Source organism: Leucopleurus acutus, assembly GCF_964270905.1.
Source record: "Leucopleurus acutus genome assembly, chromosome: 16".
Classification (NCBI taxonomy): domain Eukaryota; kingdom Metazoa; phylum Chordata; class Mammalia; order Artiodactyla; family Delphinidae; genus Leucopleurus; species Leucopleurus acutus.
Window position 1 is genome coordinate 71,309,102 of NC_139158.1, and position 10,726 is coordinate 71,319,827.

At 47.7% G+C, this 10,726-nt stretch overlaps 1 protein-coding gene across 2 annotated transcripts in view; it reads left to right on the top strand.

The window, feature by feature from the left end:
* L3MBTL1 (L3MBTL histone methyl-lysine binding protein 1) overlaps positions 1 to 3,711 on the top strand; it is a gene marked incomplete at both ends in the record, with an annotated part of 29,515 nt that extends 25,804 nt beyond the window's left edge. For both annotated transcript variants that reach the window (XM_082856200.1, XM_082856201.1), the window contains one exon: positions 3,577 to 3,711. In XM_082856200.1, the coding sequence (XP_082712326.1) occupies positions 3,577 to 3,711 (135 nt within the window). The remainder of the gene's footprint in view (positions 1 to 3,576) is intronic.
* Positions 3,712 to 10,726: the final 7,015 nt, after the last annotated feature.

A 10,726-nucleotide genomic window follows, 5' to 3' on the forward strand; every position in this document is an offset into this window, starting at 1 on the left:
ATCAGCATCCCCACCAGAGTGGGACCTTTGTTACAACCTATGAACTGACACCTAGATGTTTTGTTTTCTTAATGGAGGTAAAATATGCATGGAGTGAGAGGCACACATCTTAAAAGTACAGTTCTGGACTGTATACACCCTGCAGCCAACATGTCAATCAAGATATAAAACATTTCCATCATACCAGAAAGTTCTTTCCTGGCCCCTTTCGTCAGCTCTCATAGGCAACCACTGTTCTCATTTCTAGCACCATAAATTGGTTTTACCTGTTCTTGAACTTCACATAAGTGGAATCGTACAGCACGTACTCTTTTGCGTTTGTCTCTCTTCAGTGTAATGTTTTGCAGGTTCATGCATGTTATAGTGTACACCAGCAATTAGCTCCTTTTTATTTCTGAGCAGTGCTCTGTTTTATGAAAATCCCACAGTTCTGTTAGTGGGCATTTGCATTGTTTTCTCCTTCTCCAAATTTGAACCCTATGTTTTTGTTGGCAAAACTTAAGTTTGCACTAGCTATAAAGCTACATACAGCCACATCACACCAGTTTGGAGTTCATCAAAGTCCCCCAAGTGCCTTTTCTGTCAATTATCTATTATAGTCTAACCAAATTTTCCAGTGTGTTCCTTGTACCACTGGGGGTTTTTTTTGTTGTTTTTTTTTTTTTAGCCTAATGTAAAACTTTACATTTATCCCTATTAAATGTTCTCTCGTTGGTTTCATAGTCTCATTGTTTTAAATCTTGATTCTGTCATCTCTGATATTCATAGGGCTTTCCAGCCTCACACAACTTGTACATTTGAAAACTAAGCTTTCTGTGTCTTCCACCAAGTCTTCACCGCATGTGTTTAATGAGACAGAGCAGAAGCACGTGACACCCATTAGAGATCTTCCTGTAGGTGACAGCAGGTCACAAATCAACGCTCTTTGAGTGCAGTGGTTTAGCCAGCTGTGGAATCACCCCAGAGTTTGATCCTTGGGCATCCTCCCCTTTTTAGGAAAAGGTCTATCTCTCCCAGGAACATCTGCTGTGTATCTCAGTTCAGCATGATCTGTGAAACAAAAAAGCAATGGCAAAAGCGGGGAAGGTGTGCTGGTGGCCCACGGGCATCAAATAGAGTCTCAGGGTGGAGGAGGACCTTTGCAGGGTCTGAGGATTACCTTCTCCGGGATCTGGTCCATGTCATCCATTTCCCCAGGGAGGACCGTGCTCCAAGGAATGGGCTTTCTCTGGCTGAACTGATGCTTTCAGGGACGTGAGTCAGGATTCTTTCCAGCCAGGACGCAGACCATTCATTAGAGGGATGCTTCATGAGTAAGAAATTAGAGCATATCGGATAGATGTTCTTAGGGGTAGTCTGTTCAGTCTGGTGGTTGGCACTGATGGGCCTAAGAAAAGTCTGCCCAGTCCTCCCTTTGTCACCTTTATTGTAGCTCTCATGTATTTGTTTAATTTACTCGGCAAATAATTATTGAAGTCTGCTGTGTGCCTGGCCCAGCATCATGTGATGAGGGCAAATTCCTTAGTCTTTCTGCCTCAGTTTCCTCACCTGTAAAATGGGGGTAATTAATACTGGTACTGCTTCAGAGGGGTGTTGTGAGAATTATTAAATCAGTTAATATACGAAAGGTGTTTAAGAACAGTGTTGGCCATATAAGAAACACCATAGAAGTGTTTTGTTTGCCATGATTCTTAAGGAGGGAGCATAGGAGGGATGATACCTTTTCAAAAAAGGGGTCCCAGTACCCAGAGAAGGGGATTCTTCAGGGCAAATGGTGGGACCAGGAGCCACATGGCCCTCCTGCCCAGAGGCTCCGCAGCCCAGCCAGGCCCACCCGCTGAGAGAAAAGGCCCTTGTGCTCACCATACCCCACCCCTAGCCCCATCTCCTGCCCTGGCTGTCTGCATCTCTTTCCCTCCTCCACAACGGGCTTCTCCCCTCCCTTTCCCTACCCATCTCCCTGTCCCGGAGAATTAACAATTATTTGCTTCACCTTTTTTTTTTTTTTTTTTTTTTTTTTATTGCGGTACGCGGGCCTCTCACTGTTATGGCCTCTCCCGTTGCGGAGCACAGGCTCCGGACACGCAGGCTCAGCGGCCATGGCTCACGGGCCCAGCCGCTCCGCGGCATGTGAAATCTTCCCGGACCGGGGCACGAACCCGTGTCCCCTGCATCGGTAGGCGGACTCTCAACCACTGCGCCACCAGGGAAGCCCTGCTTCACCTATTTTTAGATGAAGCAGGTTTTTTTTGTTTTTTTTAAAGAAAGGTTATTTTATTTATTTATTTAGGGCTGCATTGGGTCTTTGGTGCTGCACGCGGGCTTTCTCTAGTTGCGGCGAGCAGGGGCTGCTCTTCGTTGCGGTGCGTGGGCTTCTCATCGCGGTGGCTTCTCTTGTTGTGGAGCACGGGCTCCAGGCTCACGGGCTTCAGTAGTTGTGGCTCGTGGGCTTAGTTGCTCCGCGGCACGTGGGATCCTCCCAGACCAGGGCTCGAACCCGTGTCCCCTGCATTGGCAGGCGGATTCTTAACCACTGCGCCACCAGGGAGGTCCCGGATGAAGTAGTTTTAAGTAGATAATGGCCATCATGACATTTCACCCCTGAGTACTTCAGCACGCATCTCTAAAAACTAAAGTCTTTCTCCACATAACCACAACCTTGTTATCCCACTGAACAAGTGGACAGTAGCTCCTTTATATCACCTAATGCCCAGCCTGTATTCAAATTTCTCTGCTCGTGCCCAGAGTATCTTTTGCAGTTGGTGTTTTTGAGCCAGGACCCAAGCAAGGTCCACACAGTTGGTTTGGGTTGTTATGTCTCTTAAATATCTTCTATTCTAGAATAGTTTCCTCTCTTTTTTTTTTTTTTAATTTTTTTTTTGTGTGTGTGACATTGGAAACAGTCTTGGTGAATGTGAACTTCTAGATCTGTCTCACTGCTTCCTCGTGGTGTCGTTTAACTAGGTCCACTCTCCCCTGTGTTTCTTATAAACTGGACGTCAGGTGCAGAGGTTGGTTAGATTCAGATTTCATCTCTTTTTCTCTCTTCCTCTCTTCCTTCCCCGCTGCCCCTTGCTTCTCAGGAATAGCTCATAGGTAACATGGTAGCGCTCAGCCTGCAGCACGTGGGAATGCCCTCGGTGTCTGCTTATTTACTATTCGCAGTGCCAAGATTGACCCTTATGTGGGCACAGCAACAGCAGGTATTTTGAAGCCGCTGTCAGTGAGGACTCAGAGGACATTATGTAAACACATACTGAAATCCAGACCAGCCAGCAGAAAGAGACAGAGCTAGAGCACGTGTGCGTGCATGTGTGTGTATGTGTCTGTGTGTGGACGTGGGGAAACCAGTGGATATCTTTCTTTCCTTCTCTCTCCCCACTGCTGTCTTCCTTTTTTCCTTCCTCCCTCCCTTGTCCTTTCTCCTCCCTCTCCCCCTCCCTCCTGTTTCCCTTCCCCCCATCTGTCCTTTACTCCTATTTTCTTTCTCCCTCTCCACTCCCCACACACACCCCCTCCTTCCCCGTGACCCTCTCCACCTTCTCCGCTTTCCACCTCCCTCCTGCAACTCCTCAGATGATTGACGGCGAGGCCTTCCTTTTGCTGACACAGGCGGACATTGTGAAGATCATGAGTGTCAAGCTGGGCCCAGCCTTGAAGATCTATAACGCCATTCTCATGTTCAAAAACGCCGACGACACCTTAAAGTGACCGGCTCAGGGCTGGTCTCTTAAATATCTCCCTCTGCAGCTGCTGCTTCCTTCCCGGCTTGAGTTCCTCACATCCCATCCGTGCCCCTGCCACCCTCTGTCCCTTATCAGGGGTGGTCCTTCTCTCCGGGGCTGCCTTGTACAAGGTCCAGGGAAGCAGAGGAGCCCTGAGGAGGATGGAGTCCTAGCCCCTGAGTCCTAGAGCTCATCTGCCACCGGGTGCACCGGTGAGGGTGAGACTGGGCGGGGGGAGCGCCACTGATGGAGAAGTTTGAAGGTGCCCCACCCATGGCGGCCCCGCATCTCCAGCGACTTGTTTCATCACCAAAGGGTCTTTCTCTCAGCCGTTAAGAACAGTCTGGTAGAACAGGAGTCCTCCAATCTGAGGCCCTTTTCTCTTTGGCATCTCTCTGCGCTCTTGCTTCCTTGTTACCTTTCCTCCTATCAGGAAGCGACCCTGCCGAAAATGTATTTATTCAAAAAGACACCTCCCCTCTTTCTGTCTGCTGGTTTTGCTGCCCACATTCTGCTGCCTGGTTTCCTGGGCACGGCCCAGCCAGACCCCGCTGGCTCTTCCCCCTTAGACGGGTGAGCCCCAGAGGTATGTCTTCATAGGATCCATTGGGAGGCTTTGGCTGCCTTTCTCTCTTTTTTGCCTGGAAGTAGGGGATTCTGAGCCAGGATGCCTTCTTCAACACGCCCAGTTCTGGACCACATGGTATTTTAGTGTCCCATGCCCTGTCCTATTTCCAGTAGAGCGGGTGGTTAGAACCTGTTTAACTTCTGTAGCAGAGGTTAAGGTTCCACGATGTCCCCCTTACCCCCCTTCTGTGTCAAGTGTGGAGAAGAGGCACCCTGGCTGGCTAGGTGGCTGAGGCGAGCCCCAGGGTACATCATATAGCCTCGGGCCTTGGGCCAGCAGGGCAGTCCGGCAGGCATGGTGGCTTTCAAAGCTGGGTATAGCATCCTCCTCTGCAGCCGTGGGTCTCAGCCAACGTGTTGCCCGGGGGGTGAGGGCCCTATGCCTGCCAGGCCTCCTGCCGTGGGGATGTAGCACGCTACCTGGCACATACACCCCGTGGCATCACATTCAACCTGGCCCTTAAATGTCTTGCTCTTGGGGAGTCTTACAAACACCCCTTGAAGTTGGGAGTTGGGAAGAAGGTGAATTCTATCTTTGATGTCTCCATGTCCCTTAAGCCTCTCTTACCACTCTCCATCTGTCTTGCACTGCCAGCCAGGTGCCTGCCAGGGCTCTGGGACTTTGACCTTTCTGTCCAGGAGGGGGCCTAGCCTCCACTGAGCCACTGCCAAACCTGCCTCCCAGCCTGCAGGGGCGGGGGCAGAGGCCACGGCAAGAGCCAGCCCCACACATGGAGGTGCGGAGCCGCCGCCAAGCTCCTGTGGAGCCAGGGGCCTTCCCCAGACCCCTCCCATCCATCATGTGATGTGTACGTGCGGGTGCGTGTAGGGCAGTCTTGGAAGTGTTTGACAGGGTGCAGGCGTGAGCTTCGGTGCTGGGAAAATGTCAAGGGCTATTATTGTTAAAATATGAAGCTTTATCTTTGGGAAACCCAAAGCTCTGTTGAGTCCCTGCCCCAGTCCAGGAGGGAACCTTCTCTCACAGAGGCAGCTTGGCCAGGGCAGCCATTCAGCTCCCCCAGCTGAGCTGCCGCAGGGCCGCAGACGGTCCTCAGAGGCTCTACCTTCCTGGGAGGGCTCGGCCAGGCCCTGCCTCGGGCTGGGGGCTGGGTTTACAGAGGCTTGGGGCCCCCTTGGCCAGGAGTAAGGTGGAGCGAGCTGAGCCTCTCTCTCTTGGTTGCTTGGGTGGCAGTAAAACCCACCAGCTCCGTGGCCTCGTCTGCTCCTTGTGAAACTGGGGAGAGATGCCCGTTGACTCTGGTGTGAGGAGAAGACAGCAAGTACACACAGCTGTGCTATGGGGCCTCTCCGCGTCTAAGGAGTGCCGCTGGGACGGCTGTGCCACGTGGGTCTGTCCACCACCATCCTAATGCTTGTCTACAGGAGAGACAGGATGGACCAAGGGCCTTGGAGAAAAGGGCCCCCAGGCCTCCGAACTTGGAGGCCTCAGCACTGTCTGCGCCAACATCAAACTCTGGAAAGAAACCAAATCATAAAAAAGGGGGAAAGAAATCTGCCTTCTGTCGACCCCGCTGCCGCTTCGCCCCTATCCCTTCCCCAATGAGATCATTGCACCTTGACCTGGGCGCGTGCGGTGAGGGGTGAGGGGAGGGAGTTGGCACCGCTGCCCTGTGCCCTCCGCCCTGCTCTCCAGCGGCAGGAACCACATACCCTTTGGCCCCGGCAGCCTCTCCCAGCCCTTGCCCAGCCCCGGCCTAGGGCAGTGAGACGCCTTCTGTTTAATTTATGAAGCAGAGAGAATGATCCCAGAGTTCAAAAATGAAGCCTGTTTGCACTTTCATTCACATGCACTTTGGTGGAGTTAATGTTTTTTGTACTTGCCTCGTGAGAGAGAGAGTGTGTGTGTGTGTGCGCGTGTTCGTGTGTGCACGCACATGTGCGTGTTCTTTAAGAGAATCCTCTGGTTAAAGATAAAGTCACTCTTGACTCTTGAGAGAGAAAGTGACAAAATGTGGTGTATTTTGTCAGTGTATTGAAGCAACATAAATAAACCTGAAGAACGGGATGATTTGCTGAGTCTGTTTCTCTTTTCATGATCCAACGTCCAGAAAACACAAGATGAATATTGTGCCGTCACTGAAGAGAATAAAGCATTCTGTTTGCTGTTAGGGGTCCTAAAGAACCTGATTTTTATTCTATTTTAAAGATAAAAAACAAAGGATAAAGATAAATGGGTATACTGGTCAACACTGAGAAATGTAAACAGTGGGAACCCCCTGAAAACAGTGTGAAAATGGCCTGATCCTTGACAGTTTATACATGGTCAAGGGCAGAAAATTCAATGCAGCCTCTGGTTTTTAAAATAACCTCAGATTTGGGGGTGGGGAAATGTCAAGCTGAACAGTTAGAATTTCTTAAGGTTCCCAGAGATAGTATGAGCTGATGGGAAAGTGGCAGAAAAATTCAATCACATCAACGCCTTTCTGTCAGCATCCTTAATTCCTCTGCCCACTGCTTTAGCCAGACTGCTTGGCTAGAATACCAGCCACGGAGCTGTCCAAGAGCCCATCGTCTCCACACCTTAACCAGGAACTTATCTTACCGAGTCGATTGCCATGGTTGACTGATGGTCTCTGGCTTCAGTGTCAACCCTTAGGGCTGCCCAGGAAGCAGCTGGAATTTGGAGGGCGGGTGGTGGATTAGGTTTGACTTCCCTTTTCATGCTCCTCAAACCTCCTACCCCATCACCTTCCTAGTTGTCTCAATAGATGTCCTCACCATCTATGTCACAGAGAAAATGGGGGTCCTCAGAAGGAATACCCCACCTTCCAGCCACCTCATCTTCCAGTCCCCTCCTACCTACATCCATCCTTCGTTCTTTCCTACTATCATAGCGGAATAATTGATCCTTCCATTTGTCCAAAGTTAATCGCCTACCAGCCATGGCTGCTATAAAAGGAAAAGAGGGGCTTCCCTGGTGGCGCAGTGGTTGAGAGTCCGCCTGCCGATGCAGGGGACGCGGGTTCGTGCCCCGGTCCGGGAAGATCCCACATGCCGTGGAGTGGCTGGGCCCGTGAGCCATGGCTGCTGAGCCTGCGCGTCCGGAGCCTGTGCTCCGCAACGGGAGAGGCCACAACAGTGAGAGGCCCGCGTACCGCAAAAAAAAAAAAAAGGAAAAGAAACATTGAGTGATGAGTAGGGACTTTTGGAAATTTCAAACGTGATTGCAGAGATAATTCAATACAAGGGTTGAAAGATAAAGTTGATATTGCTGCAAAAGTGGAATAACAAAAGAGATGAAAATGGGAAAGAATAAGAGAATTAGAGGACTAACCAGAAGTCCAATATACAACTAACAGGAATGCCAGTAAGAGAGAACAGAGAAAACAAATTATATGAAACAAAAACAAACTTAAAAAAAAAAAAGGAAATTTCACAGAGAGACAAATTAAAAAATCACACTGAATGCCCAGCACAATGGATGTAAAAGGAATGATACCAAGCCTCATTACGGTGAGATGTCAGAATAATGAGAACAAAGAGAAGATCTAAAAGCTTCCAGAGGGAATAAGACAGGTCACATCCAAAGGAACATGAATTACAGTAGCACTGAACGTCTCAATAGCTATGCTGGAAGCAAGAGAAAGGAGCAATGTCTTCACAATTCCAAAGGAAAATTATTTCTACCCTAGAATTCTGTACCCAGCCAAGCTATCGGTCAAATATGAAAGCAGAACATTTTCAAACGTACAAGGTTTCAAACTTTTACCTCCTATGCACCTTTCCTCAGGAAGCGACTGGAGGGTGTGTTCCGTCAAAATGAGAGAGTATATAAAAAGGAGGAAGATCCCAGGAATGCAAGGATATGTCTTTTCAACATAAGAAAACCAATCTATATAATATGCCACCTTACTAGAATGAAGGGGGAAAACATATGATCATCTGAATTGATGCAGAAAAGGCATTTGACAAAAATCCAACACCTTTTCACAATAAAAACTGTCAGAAAACTAAGAATAGAAGGGAACCTCCTCAACATGACAAATGGAAAGGATTAATATTCGGGGGTAGGAAGACAATATTGTTAAGACATCAATACTACCCAAAGTGATCTATAGGGTCAGTGCAAACCCTATCAAAATTCCAATGGCCTTTTTTGCAGGAATGTAAAATCTGATTCTCATGTTTGTATGGAATTGCGAGGGGCTCCCAAAAGCCAAAACAATCTTGAAAAGGAACAAAGTTGGAGGACTCACACTTTGTGATTTCAAAACTGACTGCAAAGGTAATGTAATCAACATGTATGATACTGACATAAAGGCAGACCTAAAGACCAATTGAATAGAACTGTGAGTCCAGAAATAAACCCATACATTTATGGCCAATTGATATTTTTAATAAATTTATTTATTTTATTTATTTTTATTTTTGGCTGTGTTGGGTCTTCGTTGCTGCATGTGGGCTTTCTCTAGTTGCAGCGTGCAGGCTTTCTCTACTTGCAGCACGCGGGGGCTACTCTTCGTTGCAGTGCGCGGGCTTCTCATTGCAGTGGCTTCTCTTGTTGCGGAGCATGGGCTCTAGGCGTGCAGGCTCAGTAGTTGTGGCGCACGGGCTTAGTTCCTCCGCAGTATGTGGGATCTTCCCGGACCAGGGCTCAAACCCATGTCCCTTGCATCAGCCGGCACATTCTTAACCACAGCGCCACCACGGAAGCCCCAGCTAATTGATTTTTGATAAGAGTGTCAGGTCCATTCAATAGGGATGAGAACAGGACAATAGGATTTCCACCTGTGAAAAAAGTGAAGTTGGATGCCTACCTTACACTATATAAAAAATAGAGCTAAAACCATAAAACCCTTAGAAGAAAACAGAGGTAAATCTTTATGACCTTGGAATTGACAATGGATTCTAGATGTGACACCAAAAGTACAAGCAACAAAAGAAAAAAAATAGATAAGTTGAAATTCATCAAAATTAAAAACTTTGGGGACTTCCCTGGTGGCGCAGTGGTTAAGAATCTGCCTGCCAATGCGGGAGACAGGTTCGAGCCCTGGTCCGGGAAGATCCCACATGCTGCGGAGCAACTAAGCCCGTGTGCCACAACTACTGAGCCTGTGCTCCAGAGCCCACGAGCCACAATTACTGAAGACCACGTGCCTAGAACCCATGCTCCGCAACAAAAGAAGCCACCGCAATAAGCCCGCACACCGCAACGAAGACCCAACGCAGCCAAAAATAAATAAATAAATAAATTTATTTTTAAAAATTAAAAACTTTTGTCTATCAAAGGACATTATCAAAAAGGTGAGAAGAAAACCTGCAGGGAGAGAATAGGTGCAAATTTTATATCTGACAATAGTTTAATAACCAGAATATATAAAGAATTCCTAAAACTAAACAACAAAAAGACAAGCGACCCAAATAAAAAGTGGCAGAGGACTTGACTAGACATTTCTCCAAAGAAGATACATTGACACAAATGGCTAATAAACACATGGGAAGATGTTCAACATCATTAGTCATTGCAAAAATGCAAATCAAAACCACAATGAGAGGGCTTCCCTGGTGGCGCAGTGGTTGAGAGTCCGCCTGCCAATGCAGGGGACGCGGGTTCGTGTCCCGGTCCAGGAAGATCCCACATGCCGCGGAGCGGCTGGGCCTGTGAGCCATGGCCGCTGAGCCTGCGCGTCCGGAGCCTGTGCTCCACAACGGGAGAGGCCACAACAGGGAGAGGCCCGCGTACCGTGGGAAAAAAGGAAAAAAAAAAAAAAAAACACAATGAGATACCATGTCACATTCACTAGGATGCCTTAATCGAAAAAAAAAAAAAAGAAAAATAATAATTGTTGGCAAGGATGTGGAGAAACTGCTGGTCGGAATGTAAAGTGGTGCAGCCACCATGAAAACTTTGGCTCTTCAAGGAGAAGTTTGGTTCCTCAAAAAGCTAAATATAGAATTACCATATTACCCAGCAATTTCATTCCTAAGTATATACACTTAAAAGATTTGAAAACGGATTATTTGTATGCCAGTGTTCATTGAAGCATTATTCACAATGGCCAAAAGGTAGAAACAACCCAGTGTCCACTGATAGATGAATAGGTAGACAAAATATAGATGAATAGGTAGACAAAAACTGGTATATCCATCCATACAATGGAATATTATTCAACCATAAAATGGGCTAAGCAACATGGATGAACATTTTGCTAAGTGATATAAGTCAGGTACAAAAGGACAAATATTGTATGATTCCACTTATATGAAGTATCTAGAATAGGCAATAGAGACAGAAAGTAGATTAGAGGTTACCAGGGGCTGTGGTGAAGGGGGAATTGGGAGTTACTGCTTAATAGCTACAGAGTTTCTCTTTGGGGTGATGAAAAAGTTTTGGAAATAGATAATGATGGTGG